Source organism: Ailuropoda melanoleuca, chromosome 11 (assembly GCF_002007445.2).
Source record: "Ailuropoda melanoleuca isolate Jingjing chromosome 11, ASM200744v2, whole genome shotgun sequence".
NCBI lineage: Eukaryota > Metazoa > Chordata > Mammalia > Carnivora > Ursidae > Ailuropoda > Ailuropoda melanoleuca.
In genome coordinates this window covers 19,160,755-19,180,297 of record NC_048228.1, presented here as the reverse complement: position 1 = coordinate 19,180,297, position 19,543 = coordinate 19,160,755, and the positions used below count along the sequence as shown (strand labels likewise).

The window sequence follows — 19,543 nt, the reverse complement described above, 5'->3', positions numbered from 1 at the left end:
GCCACCCAGGTGCCCCTGGACCACAACTTCTTAATCCAGTCATCTGTTGAAGGGCATCTCGGTTCCTTCCATGCTTTGGCTATCGTGGACAATGCTGCTATGAACATTGGGGTGCATATGGCCCTTCTCTTCACTACGTCTGTATCTTTGGGGTAAATACCCAGTAGTACAATGGCTGGGTCATAGGGTAGCTCAATTTTTAGCTTTTTAAGGGACCTCCACACTGTTTTCCAGAGTGGCTGTACCAACTTGCATTCCCAAGGATGTGGTATGTTCTAATCACCTCCTCTTGACCCCTGACGTTAGGATCCCTCCTTCTAAATATAGAGGAGACAGCTAAACACAGGACACCCAATATCATATAACATTTAAATCCATTTTCTTTCACTTAAAAAATGTTTTTTAACCTGTGATACCTTTCACTCATTTCTCCCAACTCCCCACCCTTGCCTTTAGCAGCCATCAGTCTATTCTCTGTATCTGTGAGTTCGGATTTTGTTTTGTTTTGTTTAGATTCCACACATCAGTGAGATCATGCAGTACTCGTGTTTCTCCTACTTATCTCACTTAGCACACTGCCCTCCAGGTCCATGTATGTTGTCCCAAATGGCAAGATTTCATTCCTTTTTATGGCTGAATATTACATTGTGAGGGTGTGTGTGTGTATGTGTGTATGCAATTTTCTTTATTTCTTTATTCATTCATCAACTGACAGACACTTAGGTTGCTGCATATCTTGGCTATTATAAATATGCTGCAAGGAACATGGTAGTGCATGTATCTTTTTGAGTTAGTGTTTTTGTTTTCTTGATAATATCCAGAAGTGGGATTGCTGAACCATATGATAATCCTATTTTTAATTTTTTGAGGAACCTCCATACTGTTTTCCATAGTGGCTGCACCAGTTTACATCCCCACCATTCCCACCAGCTCTGTTACATTTGGAATATCACATGGTAATGCTTAGTGAGGCAATGATGTGTGAGGTCTGGGTTGGAAGTTGTCAAGGATAATGCAGAGCTGTCTTGATCCCAAATGTTTTTACCCAGTGGCAACTGAAGGGTCCTATTCAGCAAAGCAAGGTTGGAACATGATACCACACTTCAGTGCACTCAAATTGTTTCAAGGGAAAGAGAAACGAATAGTACAACTGCTGCTACTATGCATAATATAACTTGCAGTTCCAGGTTCCTTGGTCCAAAGAAATATGTAATTATGTTTATTTATTTTTTTAAGTTTGTATATCAGAAATTCTTAATGCAGCTATGTGAGTGGGCTCAACTAAATTAGTGTGAGTTTTCAAAGTCATCATTCAAAATGCTAATAATTAGAAACAAGAAGTTTTGGAAGTCAGTCTTTTTATATTCTCTTAGAAGCAGAAACAAAATCTTGTCTGTATATCACCATATTTACAAGTGAATTAAAAAGTTATTTTTAAAATTATAAATAATACTGTTGATGTTCAAGATTCAAAACTTTTTTTAAGATTTTATTTATTTATTTGACAGACAGAGACAGCCAGTGAGAGAGGGAACACAAGCAGGGGGAGTGGGAGAGGAAGAAGCAGGCTCCCAGTGGAGGAGCCTGATGTGGGGCTGGATCCCAGAACGCTGGGATCATGCCCTGAACCAAAGGCAGATGCTTAATGACTGCACTACCCAGGCGCCCCCAAGATTCAAAACTTCTAATCGGACTCTAGCAAGAATAGCTGCCACCTAGGTTCTGAGCAGTTCTTGAGGTCTCATGAAATTGTGCTTTGAGCTTATTTAAGAGCCCTAATAGGAATTCTCAGGCATCAGCACTGAACACCATTTTTTGCTGAGTCAGATCACACATAAGCATACAGGAAAGACCTTCCTGTTGGAATCCAGGTCTTCTCCTGAAAGGAATAAATGGAGCTATGCAATGAGACTGTGGAGGAACTTCAAAACAGTTACCATATTTTTTTTGTTAAGTGCATGATTGTTGAAATAATATTTACAAGCCAGACATACTGTCTAGATAACATCATTTTACCTACCTGGGGTTTGATCTGCATTCAAATAGACATTTGGTTGAGAGAAAAAAAAATCTCATTTTAACTTTTCGTTTTTTTTTTTTTTAAAGTGACCTCTGTAGAGTTTACTTGCTTTTAGAAGTAAATATATCTTTTAATATGTCTTCAGGGGAGTGGATAGATACATAATTGAAAGATGTTTTTTAATAAAAAATTTAGAATTTTTTTCACACAGAATGGCATTTTTGGAAAAGGATTTATGTTTTCTGCCTCTCATCTCATGTAACTATGGTTACTAAAAATCTGTTTTGTTGCTATGAAAATGTAAACATATGTATTGCCTTTAGTCCTCAAACATTCATGATCTGGTATAAAAATCTAGAAAAGTGAACTTGTTTTATGAGACTATTAGTTGTTTAAAATTAAAATGAAATCCTACGAACATCAGCTTGAGGTAAACTAGATTTGGTTAATTATATGATTAATTTGCAAAGAATGTTTAGAACATCAGCATGTAAAGGAAATTTTCTTTGGGGGCGCCTGGGTGGCTTAGTCATTAAGCGTCTGCCTTTGGCTCAGGTCATATCCCAGGGTCCTGGGATCGAGCCCCGCATGGGGCTCCCTGCTCAGTGGGAAGCCTGCTTCTCCCTCTCCCACTCCTTATGCTAGTGTTCCCTCTCTCACTGTATCTCTCTCTGTCAAATAAATAAAATCTTAAAAAAAAATTTTTTTCTTTATAAAATATACTGCAAAGATCATAGACCTCTTCAATGAGAAATTTAAAAAAGTGAAATGTTTGTCAGCATTTTCATAAAACTTTAGATAAATTAAAGTTTCATGGACAGCATATATAATCCTTCAACAGACTTGAAATCTTGGCTATTCCCATTTTGTAAATGAGGAAATGGAGGGTTCGAGGAGTTTAGGACTATGCTAGGTAGAACTGGGTCTAGAGCTCCTATGAGATTGGGTCTAAGTCCGTGGATAAGCTGCAACTGAATGTTGGCGAAAAAGTTTTTGAGTTGCTCCAGACTTCCCTAGGAAGTATAGTAATGCACCAGAGGCTTCAGGTAAAGGTTCAATTAAATCAGCCTGGGAGACACTTTCCTGGACACTGTGTGCGTTGATGACTCAGTAAATTGTGAGCTCTTGGGGGCAAGAAGGCCACTCTGGCATTATTAATTTACATAAGCATGGGGTCTCCTATCTAGGATATAGCATGTGGTTAGTAAATGCTTGCTGAATGAATTAACGTGGTTGATACTGAAGAAGTGAACAAGTTTCGTTGGTAAAATATTTGTAAACACAACAGAGAAGAAGAATTTTCAGGGGAAATAAAATACCACTTACTCTATGCTTCTCAAATGTCCATGGATCACCTCATTTGAGAGCAGAGTCCCTGCAATAGCTATAAGTTTCTCAGAGCCCCTGTAATTGGCTTATATTTCCAGGTTTCCTGGGGTGATGCCATGAGAGGGATATATAGCAAACACAGCTGAGCTGATGATGTTCCAGACTGAAGGACACACAGACTGATAGACTCTAAAAAATACAGGGACATCCCCGTGGACGGAAAGGCCATAGCAAAAGCACAGAAGGAATCATGTGGCACCTTGTGTATATAGACAGATACTTTATGTAAACAGGGGTAGCAAAAATGCATGCTGGTCATGAGGTACCACTGACACTAGATAAGGGACACAGACTCCTACGAGTTTGTGGTATGAATGGGCTACTTAGAACTTAGAACCCAGACAATGGATAAAATTTTACAGGGTGAGGCAGGTAGATAATAAAAAAAAGTAGTCTGATACCCATTGGCTATCATGATCTATACAGGTTCTGAAACTAGAATGATTGCAAAGAAATTACTTAACTGTTATTTTCCATTTCATCACCTCTGAAACAGGAAGAAAACATTTATTCAATCGCTTACTCATTCACTCAGCCACTCATGATTTATGAGACACCTCCTGTATACCAAGCAGCCTCATTTTTAGGATGACTATAAAGATTAAAAGACAACTACAAGCTCTGGCATCTGGCACACAATAACTGTTCAATGAATGATATTAGTGTTTTGTTTGCCTCCAAGGATTCCAGTGCCCTTTGTTTAACTTAGGTGACTATACAGACAATCTGTTCCGTACCTGCCACCCATTAGAGTTCTGAGCAAGACTGGCCTCACACTAACCTTGGTAGCAATTCCGCACAAATCACGGATTACAGAGCTTTCATCTGTGTGAAAGTTTAGACCAGAATGTGAAAAAGAACTTCATCTTTAAAGTCATTTTTAATTGAGAGTCAGCCACTCATGATCCATGAAATCTTGCATTCTCTAAGCATGCTCTTCTTTGACCAAAGGTGCTCTCTGAAAGGAAGATAAGATTTAGATTTACCTCCAGTTTTAGAATCCCTAGAGCTGGTGCAAAGGTTTATTATTAGAAAATCATGACAAACAAGCAGTGGTTTGTATTACCCTCTGCAGCTTTCTTTTTCCCTAGGGAAGAAATCATTGTGATAACGCTCTTTTGTCAGTATAAAACTCTCAGCATACCCATTTTTAATTCTAATTCGTTAAAATATAATAATAGCTGTAATTTGGAGTTAGTCTATTTCATAAGCTAGTCTCTGCGGTTCGTTTGGCGGACCATAAGGTGAGAGGGAGGGTTTGTTGCTGAGAAATGGGTTGGTGGGGATAGCGAGCTCCAAATAAACAGCATCCTTGACAGTTTTGTTGTAAATAAGACTAAGAAATTCAACATGAAGGCTAACCTAGTTTTCCTTCTCCCGCTGCAAATCTGTGCTGCGTCCATGGCCACTGTCACCTACAGAACGGCTACACGCCTTTGCACCAGGCCGCCCAGCAGGGCCACACGCACATCATCAACGTCCTGCTGCAGCACGGGGCCAAGCCCAACGCCACCACCGCGGTAAGCCAGGCGACCACCGCCCCGCACCACGCTGCTGGTGCTGCTTCCGCCTCCTCGCCCGGCCCGGCGGCCCCAGCTCGCCAGCCCTGGCGGCCCCTTGTCTGAGCCGGGTTCAGACACATCCCCCTTCGATAAGCCCCCGCACTCTGGAAAGCCCGGGATTTCTGGAAAGCCTTCTGGGAAGGCTTTCCAGAAATCAGCGTGACTTCTCCGGCTGCGCTTCCCGGGGAGGGAGAGCGGGGGGCCCGACTCGGCCAGTGTCTCTCGGGAGAGTGGGGCCCAGGGCTTAGGCGGCTGGAACGTGCTCTGCTTACAGCTGGTGCTCAGATGTGAGCGCGAGTCCACCCCTCCCTCCCGGCCTTTCTTAAGGGAGCCGGGTTTGCGAGGCTGCTGGCTTAGACAAAGCTCTTCGGGATGTGGAGCCATTGAAATGTAAACTAAGCGGTGCAATTAAACAAACCGGGATCCCCAGTGGCCTGCGCTGGAGCCCGAGCTGCTGGCTTGTTATTCTGCTGCACTGGGAGCTGCTGCACAGCTGTGGCTAAGTATGGGACTGAGTTCCCTGCGGTAACATCTTACCTGCAGCAGATGGCCTGACCTCTGATGAGGACTAACAGTACTCGGTACTGGCTAATAATTTTTGGAGGCAGCATCCTCAGTTCAAGAGGTACTTTCCTAAACACAGTGGAATATTTGTAGAGATGTTTGACAACCTCAGGGTTAAAGCGTCAAGTGCTTCTTATTAGAAGAGCAGGCAGATGCAGCTTGTTGTGTTACCATGGTGACCCGGGCTATAGTCTAAAGAAGTTACAAAGAGATTCAGATGTAATGGTAAAAACTAGTGATTTTCCTAAGCTGTGCCTTGTTTTGGAAGGAAATGCTGGCTCATGCGGAGCAGCCGGTGAGCTCATTGGCTCACAGAGCAGTCCTCCCTCTCAGTTCTCACTCTTTCTCTCTTTCACTCTCTTCAGAATGGCAACACCGCCCTGGCGATTGCTAAGCGTCTGGGCTACATCTCTGTGGTCGACACTCTGAAGGTTGTAACGGAGGAGGTTACCACCACCACCACGGTGAGTAGAAGGGGCCCATGGGCTTTGGTTCCACTGTCTTGGCTTTCAAGCCACATACTTTTTCACTTATAAAACCTGTTGAGCTTTTGGTTTGAGACTTCTTTGGGTGAATATATAGTACACCATAGAAGTATGCAGATGGAAGTGCATTTACACAACTAATACGGGGGGGTTTAAGCTTCCTTTCGTTAACGTAAATCCATATAAAATGTAAACGTAATCGAATAAGACTTAGTTCCTTTTTCTCCAGCTGCCTTTTGTGGGGGGGGGGTGCTGTTCTGTCCTTTCACTGTAGTTGGGAGTGACACCTCCTGCTGGCAAAATGGAAGGACACTCCAGGGCAAACTTCTGATCTTAGCCAGGTGGTCACCCAGCCTCTGGAAAGACCCTGATCCTTCTGATATTGTGCTGATGACTGAGTCAAATGCATTCCCATGAGAACGGCTCTCATCCTTACTTTCTTCTTAGTTCTGATTATTATTTTTTATTGAAAAAGGAAATGGGTTGTACTTAATAGGTCAACTGTATCTGTATCACGACAGAGCATATATTTAAAATTTTTAATTTTCGCTGGTTTGAATACGACCGCTGATTCTTTAGGAGGAGCTAGGATCAACAGCCTTTGCCAGAGAAACTCCAGGAGAGTGAAAACTATGGGACTAATGAGTCCTAAGGCTCTTGTACCATTCAGCCGGAGTAGAGCTTAGAGGAGGCCTCCCCGTAGGGAGACTCACAGCTGAAAGAGGAAGTGCTGTTCTCTTTGCACGTATTTAACTTATTTTTCTTAAGCATGAACTCTAAGAGCAGCAGCTCTTTAATTTCTCTTTTTAAAATAGAAAAATGGAGCGACAGTAGAACGTTAGATGTTCTTTAGAGACAATAAGATCACAAATCAACATAAAACATCTGAAAGAGGTTCTAGTAAATGCCTTAAGTTAGGAAGGATGTGTATAGAGTTTTAGAACACTTGTTTCTTTTGATAGATATGTGGAAAAAGAAAGGAATTTTATTCTTCAGACTGACACCAAGTCCCTGTTGACATTGAGGCAGATGGAATACAGTTTGTTTGATGTGAAATTTTTAATAGAGTGGAGTATGATTTATTAATGAACTGCGAGACACAGCCTGAATTTAGATGGGAGAGGATAGTACTGCTTGTTTTCTCAAGCAAAATCTTATAAACCTTTGGCTAATACACCACAAAATTTTTAAAGATTTAAGGTATGTCTTCAATAAATTATATAGGAGGAAAACAAGTGTTGTCACTACCCATCACTACACTTCTGAGTTGCTCTATATGGCTGAATCTTAATGGCTTTTTCTTACTATATGATTTTTTATACCAGGAAAATCTTCATATTAGGGACCTATACATATGTGTCTTTATTTGGCATCTTTGAAACAACGTGCAAATCACAGATAAGTGATGTCTGTAGTGGCAAGATTGGCCAAGTATATCTGTTCTAATTAGAAGTCACATTTTCTGTAAACTTTATTAGCTTTTCTGGTTGTCATGTACATACATTTTTATCAAGTGACCACTAGATGGCAAGCTTGCATCTTTTTTGCTACTTGACCTGCTTTTCTTCCATTCATTTCATTAACTAATTCATTCCTTCAATATTTATTGGATATAAAATATGCTCTGAGCTCTATGCTGAGTGCTGAAGAGTCATCAGTGGTGAAAACATTTCCCCCTGCCCCCAGCAGCTTACAGTTTAATGGGAGTGGAGAATGAGACCTACATTTTGTAAGAAAATAAATTCTTCTTTAACATCAACAAAACTACGGAAGTTACGTGTTCGGTTTCAAAGAGATCCCAGGCTCATAAATATTACTTAGAGTGAATGACTTTAACTATATAGATCTATATTTGAAAAGAGAAGCAATGAGCTTGCTAAATACTATGACAAACAAGTTCAGATACCTTTCAGAAATTATACATGGAGGCCTATCTCTGCCACATCTAGCTTCAGTGGAATACAAAAACCACTTTTAGAGCTCCCTGCGAGCTTTTCTTCTGTTCTGGTAACTATTATTCTCTACCCTGCCCAGCTGAGTATTTCCCCAATAAAAGCCACTATACTTAGAAATCAAGTTTCTAGGTAAAAAGCCAACAAACAAATATAAAACATAATGGCGTGTTTGCTTTTAGTTGGGGTAAGAAGTCATTGCCCACAGTAACTAAACAAGTACCCCCTTTGTCTAAATGGGTGGTTGTATTGGTAACATGTTTTGATGCTGCCCTATTTTTACTTTCTTCCTCTCTTAGAATTGATTCTTCTCTTAGAATTGCAAGTTTTATTGTTTTGTGAAATTGAGTTTGGGGTGAAGGATTGAAAATATGAATTTATTCCTGTCTCTTATGTGAATAAGCCTTCTTACTTTGCACTTCCTCTCTTTGGGAAGAGATTTTCACATAATGATCCTATTAATGGTATTAAAAATGAATATTTAGTGATCACAGATATGGCAGGCATTGAGGGTAGATATAGGACTCAAATTTAGGTTGTCAGATTCTAAAGTCCACGTTCTTAACCACTCTGACATAACTGATCTTGGCTTCACTAAAAGTTAGCTTAATGTGAATTTTGTGAAAGAGGTGTTTTCACCTAGTTTTCTATTAAAAACAACCTACCTAAATAGTGCTTTTTGTTGATTTCCATGGAGGCATTGTATTCAATATTATTTTCTAAAGTGAATTTGGAATTACTCACTGGTGATGGGCCAAGATAGCACACTAGACAATTTAATAATTATATAAAATTAATAAAATTAAATTAGTTTGATGTTATTACCATTTTAGTGTAATAGTTAAATTACAATTACACAACATACAAATTTCCCATCATTGGATTTATACGATGTGCCTTTGAGCAGCCCTGTGAGTTCTCTTTCATCAAAGAAACTTCCCTGTGCTAATCCTCCTTCCAAAGTTCTTTACCCCAAAGTATGAGTAAAGTCATTGTGTAGAGAGAAGAGGAAGGCAGCAGTCTGTAAAGGAGAAGCCACTACTACAGAAATTTTTGAGACATTTTGGAGTTGTGGTTTTTTTCCTTAACCTTTGCTTTTCTAACTTTACTTTGGGGAACCCAGCAGGGGATATGAGGCAGTTTAGCATTCTCCCAGGATTACAGTCATTGCATGTTTGCCAGAATGGGCATCAGAGTGCGGGGGGCGCATGTCTGGCAGCAGAAGCCACCAAGCTCAATCAGGTAAGGCAGTTTAGAAGACCGAGATAGGACTCCTCCCTCTACTTATTGATCAGCTGTTGTCGAGTATTTGTATTATTTGCATAATTTTAAGGTGGCATATTAACCGAGATCGCTCAAGCTGTGGTGCCTTGATGAGCATGTGGTACAAAGGAGATGGTTGACGGGGGTGTGGGCTAAGTGGAGGCCAGGTAAGCACACTTTTTCTTTTGTGTCAAACAAACCAGATTTTATCTATTTACAAAACAGCAATGTAAGGACTCATGTTTTATTTTTTACCTCTTTCCCACATCGCGATGAATATTAAAAACTCATTATTAAGCCTTCCGTCTATCCTATCCTATTTATATTGCTGTATTATCTGATTTAATTACATACTATTAAATTTGTGCATAGTACACTACCCATTTTAACTTTAAAGTGGTTTCTAATCTTGACTATAGACTCTTAAGTTCTATAGCAGCCGGAGTTGCCCATGACCATTTAATTATATCTTTGTTTTCTATGTACTATTCAGATGCATTTGTATAAAACCATATTTATATTTTGATAATCAAGTTTTCAAAGGACACTCCATTTTAAAGGAGAATATGTATTTATTTCTTATAACATTACTCATGAGTAGGAAGGCTTATTTATCATCCATTCAACAAATATTTATTGATGGCCTTCTAAAGGTCAAGTACTACATCATGAACAAATGCATACTATACTTACTACATTGCATATAGAGGGCATTTTTACTATCTGTACAGAAAAATATCTGTGACCAGTGTGATCACTATGTGTTACTTTTTCTGTTGCCACATATATTTGCTGGTAATAACTCTGATAGTATTGAATGACCAAACTAAAGCAATGGTATTTCCACTCTGAGAAATTCCAGTCTACTCTTAGAAATTCAAAGAAAATATAGTCCTATTGTCAGGGTCCGAAAATATAAACTAAGTACTTCAGGCAATATAACTTAATCATTTAAAAAATATTTCCATTACTTACCTTCAAATAAAGAAGCACCCTCTTGTGTAATGTTTCCTGTGAAGGGCAAATACTCTAGAACATCGCCATAAAATAAACTTTCTGGTGTTGTCTCATACGGTAGATATGCCTTCACATTTTCGAATCATTTTATTTACACTGAGAATCTTATAAAAAAAGTTTCAGAAAAAGCTTAATAGGTTACCATAGCTTAATAGGCTGTCACTGTCTTTCCTATATTTTAAATGCAAATCACGTTCTGCAATTTATACTCTTTTCCAAATGGGTTGCAGTTTGAGCTGCATGATAGATCCCATCTGAGCAACTTTGTCATAGCTGAGCCCTCTGGGAGTCTGACTTAATTGTTCTGTGACGGTATCCAAGTGATAGTATTTTAAAATTTTCTATAATAATTTTAATATGCAGCTAGAGTTGAAAACCATGGATATAGAGCATATAAATTTATGAATTAATTACTATTAAAATAATTAAATGAGGGGGCGCCAGGGTTAAGTCGGTTAAGCATTGGATTTGGTTTCCCCTCGGGCCATGATCTCAGGGTTGTGAGATTGAGCCCCGCATCTGGCTCTGTGCTCGGTGCGGAGTCTTCTTCAGAGTCTCTCCCTCTGCCCCTCCCGCTCATGCTCTCTCTCTCTGAAATAAATAAATTTTTAAAAATAAGCTAAAATTATTAAGTGATCTAAGTCTTAAATTTGCTTAATAAATATTTATTGACCAGCTATTATTCAGAATTTTGAATGGATGCATTTGTCTTTCCTGAAGTTTAATTTGTTTTCAGTGAATAAGACATTATGGAATTATTTAAACATAAGCAACATGCTGGAAAGCTGAATTCAATACTTTAATCTCCAACTGTGCCTTCATCAGGATAACATGAGACTTTCCTTACTTTCTCCGTTTCTTCCCATTCTTTAACTGTTCTGTCACCCCAAAGAAAATCTATTTAGTTGTTATGTGGATTTTAAATATATTTTGCCTAATTTTGTATCGTTGATTTACTCAATATACATTTGAGGAGCACCTGCTAGGTTTCAGGTTCTGTGGAAACAAGCCTACTCTTCAACGACTCACACTCTCACGTGGGAGCAGATAAGGCACAGAGCGTTGGGAATGGTGTGGTGTTTCTCATATCATAGCACTTCACAGCAGTAGATAATCACAGTGAAACAGATTCATTTCAGAGATTGGGGAATGTTTCTCCACGGAAATTACATCTAATATGAGCCAAGAAAAGAGGGAGAAGAATATTTCTGGTAAAGGAAATAATATTTGGAAAAACTTGGAGGCGTAAGAGAACGTGACCTGCAAACATGGCCGTAGCAGAGAGAGAGAGAGGAGGCCTCCCTGCCTCTCCTTACTACATCACCCAGCTCTCCTGAGCCACTTTGTCTTGCTTGTTTTCTGAGGAAATGGGGAACCACTGAAAGGGCATGTAGTGTCACATTATGATTTCATCAGTCCCTTTTGACACACAGATACAATACCTGTAGATGTGGGTATATTTTCAAATTAGTTGAATTTCCTCATAAATCTATTTGAAGTTCTCTACTGCTTTTGGAAAGAAAAAGAAATTGGTGCTATTCAAAACAGTCTGTAATATCCATGTAGCAAAGCTTAGAAACCTAAGACATCCTGTGTACTGTTGTATTTTAGTGACTTTAGCTGAAGATTTGACTTATTTTGAGAGATTAGGTTTTTAGAGTTCCCATAACGATGCCAGTCAATGCACTTACTACATTTTCAGTGCAGAAACTAGAGATACAAATTTGAGACTTGACTGTCTGTAGGTGATATTTAAAGTAGTGAGATTTGTGTTTTGTTTTGTTTTGTTTTAAATCACTGTGGTATCCCTGGTGTCTGAAAGAGTGCCTGGTATATGGTAGGCACTAAAAATGTTTCTTGAGTACCTGAATGACTGAAAAGTTCAGAGCTTTTCAGTTATAAGATGAATTTTATATTGAATTACAATTATAATGTGTTATGTTAGCCGATATTTATTGAGTGCTAACATAGTTCAAGCACCGTTCTTAGAGCTCTTCCATATATTATTTCATTTAATCTTCATAACAATTTTATGAAGTACTAGAGTATCCCTGTTCTACAGATGAGAACACTGAGGCCCAGAGAAATAAGGGAACTTGTTAAGAAAGGACAGTTTGAATTCGAACCCAGCCAGCCAGTCTCCAGAATCTGGTCTCTTAACCTTACATCGTTTATCAGGAATGGAAGGCAGTGGACTTGGCAGCTCTGGAGTGCCTTTGCGGAAGGCGAATCAGCAACAAGCCAGAACTGTAGACCAACGAAATAGCAAAGGGATGATTGACTCTCTACTCGTGATCCTCTGATCCCAGATGAGATGCATCACATTTTCTGCCCAAATAGTTTCTCTTTCACATTGTGTGCAACTTCTTTTCCATTGGCTTTGTTTTTAATAAATTACATATGTTCATTGCTTCTTTTTAAAGCTTTTCTGGAGATATTACTTGGTTCATTTTAGGGAAGCCCTGAAAACATTAATCTGCTTTCTCATATGACTAACTATTAATGCCATAGGTAAAAAATTTATTTTTCAAATAGGAACTCAAAATAACGAACTTCTTCCTGTACAACTTCACTGGAGTCAATGAGCACTTATATTCAGAAAGAACAAGTGGATTTGCATGAAAGAGAATAAGCTTCCAGAACATACATGTGGGAAGATGAAATGCTCAGGAATGATGGCTCGCTGGTGCTGTCCACATGACCTCCTCTGTGATTCTTTTCTCTTTTGTTTGATTTTAACTTGTGTATTAATGATTTTTTTTTCCTTTCCAGACTATCACTGAAAAACACAAGCTAAATGTTCCTGAGACGATGACTGAGGTTCTTGATGTTTCTGATGAAGAAGGTAAGACTTTATTCAGTCTTCATCGTCTTACACAAAGACAGGCAAGCCGTCCTTTTTCTCAGGGACTAAGCTGGTACACTGGCTATGGGTGACAGTCTCTTAATATTTAAAGTCACTTTTTCACCTCTGTTTCAAATTGTCTACTTTTGTCGTTTGGGGAAAGAGGATAGTAATTAGTCTGTTTTCATTGGGTATTATCTTTAATGTCTTACTAAATAACAGAACAGCAAAAGGGGAAAGACACTGGAAGTTGGCCATCTGTTAAATCTACCTGATAATACAATTATTAATATATGTCTTAATTATGTTAACATACATTTTTTAAATTAATATGCCTTAAAGTGAAAGACTTTGAAGTATACTCTCTCAATGGTATATTAAGAAATCTCTGTTTCTGATTGGTTCAAATGATCAGAATAAATTTTAAGTCCGGAGGAAAGGAGGCTTAGATAAGGTTAGAAATAGCATATAAGTCACACTAATTCAATATAAGAATTTGATTCTTTAAGGCATAAAATATGTTCTGTATAGTTTTAGAGTTGATAAAAAATTATCTAAGGTAGTGGATTTCAAACATTGACAAGCCTGTTGCTCTAAAAGGAGTACCAGCGACTGCCTGGGGTGGGGATGGGACATTGTGCTGCAGGTCTGTCCCTCCACGACAGTTTCTGGCTCCCTACCTCTACGTGAGCTAGAGCAGTTGACCTTTCTTAACCAAAAAAATCTGCCAAAAAATCATGAATGCAGCAAGTGAGGTATGTAGCCAAATTTCAGTAGTACAGCTTTTGGTCAAATGTATATGTTTGAAAAATTATTGCCATAAAGAATAGCACTCGTTAAAACTTGCCACACACTGGAGAAGGTCCAAACACTCCTCACTGCAGGCAAAGAGAAACTCTGCTGAGACTAATCTGAGGGAAAGAGCAGCCCAAACCCAACAGCAGAATGCACACAGCACATACCACTTTCTGCAGCACCAGCCCTGGACAGTGTATGACCTCTTCTTAATATACCATTACTCTCTGGAGCAGGAAACATAACAGGTTTTCCTAACACACAGAAGACAAAGATCTAGACAAAATGCCAAGATGGAGGGACTCATCTCAAAAGAAAGAACAAGAAGAGGGCACAGCCGGGGATCTAATCAAAACAGATTTAAATAATATGCCTGAACCAGAATTTAAAACAATAATCTTAAGCAGACTAGCTTGGCTTGAGAAAAGCAAGGCAGACACCAGGGAGTCCCTCACTGCAGAGATAAAAGAACTAAAAACTGGTCAGGCTGAAAAGAATGGTGCTATTCTCAATAATAATTGCTTTTATTGAGAAATAGTAAAAGTAGATTTTTAGGTTCTTCAGGATATAATCAGAAGCTGAACCTTTACATTGAAGTTTCATTATTTGGAACTAGTTTGTTCACTGATTGGTAATAGGCATTGAGTTATCTCAGCTTTTGTAAGAACTTATGACAAGAGGAAGAAAATGTTTGGTCAGTGCATTATTACAAGTAAATTAATAACTGCCAAAGCTAGCATTTCCAAGTATTATAATAATTTTGTGTTCATCCTAATTCTTGCCAGCTAATTTTCAGCATTCATATATGCACATCATATTTTGTTTTGTGGGATCATCTTTCTTAACAGCCTTTAAACAGTTTGGTGACAACTTTATTGATGGGGAAGCGCTTAGTGATTCAGGTACCTTTAGAGGAAGTTATTGGAGTGAAAGCTTTGCTTTTAATTTTTCTTAACTGGATAGAAGCTACTTGCTTAATATTTAAATCTGGGTGCCTGATACTAATCTGTTTCTTTTGAAATAGCATGTGTAATATGGATGGAGTTGTACAGATGCGCATGTGAGTGTGTAGATTTTATTAACTTGGAAGCTTAAAGCCATAAATTGCTTATCCTATTAATGATTTTGCTGCTGTTGTTGAGACCTATTAGTGTAATGAAATTATCTAATGAGCATTATATAAATATTTTACCAAAACTTTTCTTCTAACCTCTCTTCTAAGGATACACATTTAGAGAAAAAACTAATTCTTTGTAAGTTGACATTTAACTAGCATGAACCTGTTAAAACTAAGTTAGACTGCTTGACTGAATGTACTTCATATCATTCTTGGCTGAAGATAAGTTTTAGATGTGGTTTAAAATATATGAAATTGATGGTTATAATGTGATTTTTGAAGGTAACTAGGAATAAAAATAAAAACCCTTAAATTATTTAGAAGAGCTTCGGCACATAGGGAAAAATGAATAATATAAAATATTCTATCTACCAAGAAGGATCCAAAGTACATGTGGTATCACTTGAAGCAAACCTCTTACATGAAAATCTAAATTTATTGATCAAATAAATTAGACTGATTATTTAATTTAAAAATAGTTTTTTTAAATTTCCTAAATAATGGTTAAATAATTCCAGTGCCAACGCATGCAAAGTATTGAGTGATATTAAAGAAATTCCATTTATATGGAACAGCTTTTTGGACCTGATCATTGCCTAATATAAGATCTCGCTATAATATCCTGTATACTTTTATTAAAACTGGTATAGATTAAGAGTTTTTAGTGATAAAAGGTCTTGCTTTGAGAGGAATATTGGCTAATGATCAAGAATATCTTTTATGGTGAGAAAAGAAGCTTTCCTTCTTTTAGCCATAGCCAAAAACTTAGTAACATTTTTTCCCCCAGAAAGAAATTCAAGTTGAATAATTTTTATGTATAGGATATATTTGAGTATTGTGCAGTAACTTTTAGGACAAAGAATGTGTAGAAAGAAATTCGGCTGGTTGACATTGCCAACCCTTTAATGTTTTATGGGCTTAAAATGTTTTCATAGAACCTGTCATTCATATGGACAAAGTGCAGTCACATGTATTTAAAGGTATTATCCAGTTCTTGCTTTTTAAAAAATTTTTAAAAATTTTTTACAGCTCTTCTGTTTTGATAGTTGTGTGCATATCAATACTCAGAAGAATATTCAAGTCAAGTATAGATGTCCTTTCAGGCTAACTTTGTATAGTAATCAAGATATCCACTCATGAATCCAGTCAACAGATAGTAAAAATGATGTTACTGTGTGTAACGTTCTATCACTTCTACCACTGGAGAATCAGAGGTGAACACAGGGCATGCCTTTACAAAACATAGACAGAAAGATAATGTAGAAGTTAAATGAAGTATAACAGAAGGCACTATGTCATCCACTTTTCATATCTGCCTTGGGAGCTAGAGAAAGAGAGACTTAGCACAGGCCTGTGGACTTGCTGAAACTGAGAGATTAATAGGAAGGTGACACAGGTTTTAGAGAGGGAGAAAGAACAGTATGGAGAGTCCTGAGAGGGGAAAGCACATGAGAGAGACACAGAGTGGCAAAATAATCTAGTCATTCAGTTTGGCTCACTCATTAAAACATACTGGGCTTCACTGTGAATGTTTGAATTCCTAACTGAAAAGTCTGGGAAATTATGATATATTAAACATTTTGATTAATGTTTGGAACAAATCTGTTTCCACAAAGATTGAACCAGCAGTGATACACTAAAGGAGAGTATTAGGAAGAAATTGGAAGGAAGCAGATTTGACAGAAAACATTTACTAAACATCTATAATGCTAGGTGCATTGTCTCATTTAATCCCCGTAGCATCCACATGAGATAGGCTATTGATTTCCCCTCATTTTTCTTTCAGGTGAGGAAAGGCTCACCTGAACAGGAGGCGACTAAGACTTAAACACATTAAATAGTTTGCTCCACAGCACACAGCCATTAAGTGGTGGATGGGGAATGTAAACCCAGTATGCGAGCTGTTATAATAGCTCAGTCATATTATAAATAAGTCCCGATGGAAAACATGGCAAAGAAATGGAAGGAAAAGATAGAAATGGGAATTCAGTCTGAGTGTATTGTACCGTGCAGATGAAAACACAGCTGTAAATGCAATCCTCTATGTCTTCACAGGATCATGAGCTGATCCCTACCTTTGCTGACTCAGCTCCACAGCAGTAAATTATATGGTGGGGCTCAGGGGTGATAACACTTATGTAACTAAAATACCTGTAGAAATGTGACCCATGTGTCCCATATACTCAAAGGTTTGTGCATGGATGGTTTGTACAAACTTCATTGGTTCTCTGGAATGATGTGTACTAATAATAGTCAAGAGAACTCCAGAATGGCTGAGAGTTAACGATGAAGTGACGAAATGTAGAGGAACCATCCATCATCTCCTTTGTCACACTTCTGCTGTGAACACTTGACAGCGGGGCTCCTCGCTTCCTCCTCGTATTACATGACAGATTCTGCATCCAACTAGTTCTTTCACTTTTTCACAAGTAAGAGTAGAGTTAGTCTTCCCAAATGTTAACAAGGTCACATACTTTTTTTTTTTTTCTGGAAATAGTTGACTTATATTTAAACCAGATAATACCTGTGTTTTGGTAAACCAATTTGTAGAATTGATCTTAGATTTGTTTTTCTTCCAGAAATAAACAAAGGGGGGCCCCAACTTATTTGACTCATAAAAACTCTCCTATGTAAAGATTTACCAATTACATAAGAGGAGGGAAGCAGTAGGAACAAGTAAGTCCTACAAGGCTTATAATAAAATGTCTAACCTTGATTTGATCACTATTTAGATACTAACTTTCTTCCCGGACTTTTTGCCATTATTCACCATCACGAACATTTACTTTTGCCAAGTTACTTCGTGTAGTATTCTCCAAATAAGTAACACATATTACTCTTTCATTCTCCCTGTTTTTATTACCTCCATGGCTCTTTACACACGAGCCTCTCACCTGAAGTAACGTCAACCTCTGCCCATTAAAGCTGAATACAAACAAATGATCAGCTCCGGTTCCTTCTCCAGTGATGCCTTCTCCAGCTTCACTGGAATTTCCTAGGAACATCACAAGAAATTACCACAAACTTGGTGGCTCAAATTTATTCTCTCACAGTTCTGAGAGTGAAAAGTTTATGGTGGGACCATACTAATCTCTGATACTCTAGGGAAGAGTTTCTTGTCTCATCCAGCTTCCAGTGGCTGTCAACGATCCTTGGGTTATAGATACATCACTCCAATCTCTGCCTTCATGTGGCATTTTCCTCTGTGTCTCTGTCTAAGAACACACTCATTGGAGTTATCCAATGTGATCTCATCTCAGTCCTTAACTTAGTTACATCTATAAAAGCCCTGTCTCCAAGTAAGGCCACATCCTCAGGTTCCAAATGGAAGTGAAATTTGGCGGGGGACACTACTGAACCCACCACACCATCCCTCCTCTGACCTTTTTGGTTCTTAAAGTTGACCAACATCATGTGTTTTGTGTTTGACTGTAGTGTTATCTGTAGATTGCTATTATTGTTACATCTTGCTTTGTGAGGGAATACTTTTTTGTTGTTTCTTTTTTAATAGATTTATTTTTTTTTAAGATTTTATTCATTTGAGGGAGAGAGAGCACAAGCAGGGGGAGAGGCACGGAGAGATGGAGAAGCAGACTCCCCACTGAGCAGGGAGCCCCATGCAGGACTTGATCCCAGGACTCTGGGATTATGACCTGAGCTGAAGGCAGACGCTTAACCCATCTGAGCCACCCAGGTGCCCTGTGAGGGAACACTTTAAAGAAGAAAATATATGTAAGAGCTGTTGGGGGACCCCTTTAACAAACATAATTTTAAAAACTTTACTAATGTTTTCCTTAGAGCTATCAGATTTACGAATATTTAAGCACAGTACTATTTCTTTCTTTATGATATATACATTTAAAAATATTTTTGCGTAAGTGAAATCGAGCTCTTGTTTCCTTGCTGTGTCACACTTTCACCATTTTGTATTAATAGAAACAATAGCTAGCAATTAGTATATTCTGGCACTTGATTGCACATTCTTGTATGTTATTTAATTCATACAACTACTGTGTGAAATAGATTATTAGTATCATTCCCATTTACTAGTTGTGGAAATTGAGGCTCTGGAAGATTGACAGACCAATAAATAACAATTAGAATTTGAATCTAGGTCTATCTGATACTAAAGACTCAACTTTTAATTAATATTCATTGTGCTAAAACTTGATAAAAATCTCATCGTGTCACTGAAGGAGCCATGAAAATATGTTTAATGGTGAGACTTATTATAACTGTCAAATGTTAAGTGCATTGACTTTGAGACGAAAACCTAATGGTGAATAAATTACATCTCCATTTACTGGAATGTCTTTTTTTAAATCTGTCATTAGCTTTAAGTAATTTAGAGAGCTAATAATCCTTGGATATATATACCTGAGATCTTAAGATCATATATAAAGACAAACAGTGAAATGTCGAAGACATATCCTTCTTACAATTATTTAATGCTATACCTTTATAAATTAATGTTGATTTAGAACAATTATTTGAAACAAATGGGAATAAAATAATAAATATTTAACTTAGTTAC

General features: G+C 38.0%; 1 protein-coding gene across 50 annotated transcripts in view; it reads left to right on the top strand.

The window, feature by feature from the left end:
• ANK2 (ankyrin 2) overlaps positions 1–19,543 on the top strand; it is a 629,716-nt gene that overhangs the window by 542,381 nt on the left and 67,792 nt on the right. For 49 of the 50 annotated variants that reach the window (XM_034671321.1, XM_034671324.1, XM_034671320.1 and 46 more), the window contains 3 exons: positions 4,831–4,929; positions 5,901–5,999; positions 13,025–13,097. In XM_034671321.1, the coding sequence (XP_034527212.1) occupies positions 4,831–4,929; positions 5,901–5,999; positions 13,025–13,097 (271 nt within the window). Of the gene's footprint in view, positions 1–4,830; positions 4,930–5,286; positions 5,597–5,900; positions 6,000–13,024; positions 13,098–19,543 lie in introns of those variants that run through there. The other variant, XM_034671331.1, reaches the window with a different exon arrangement.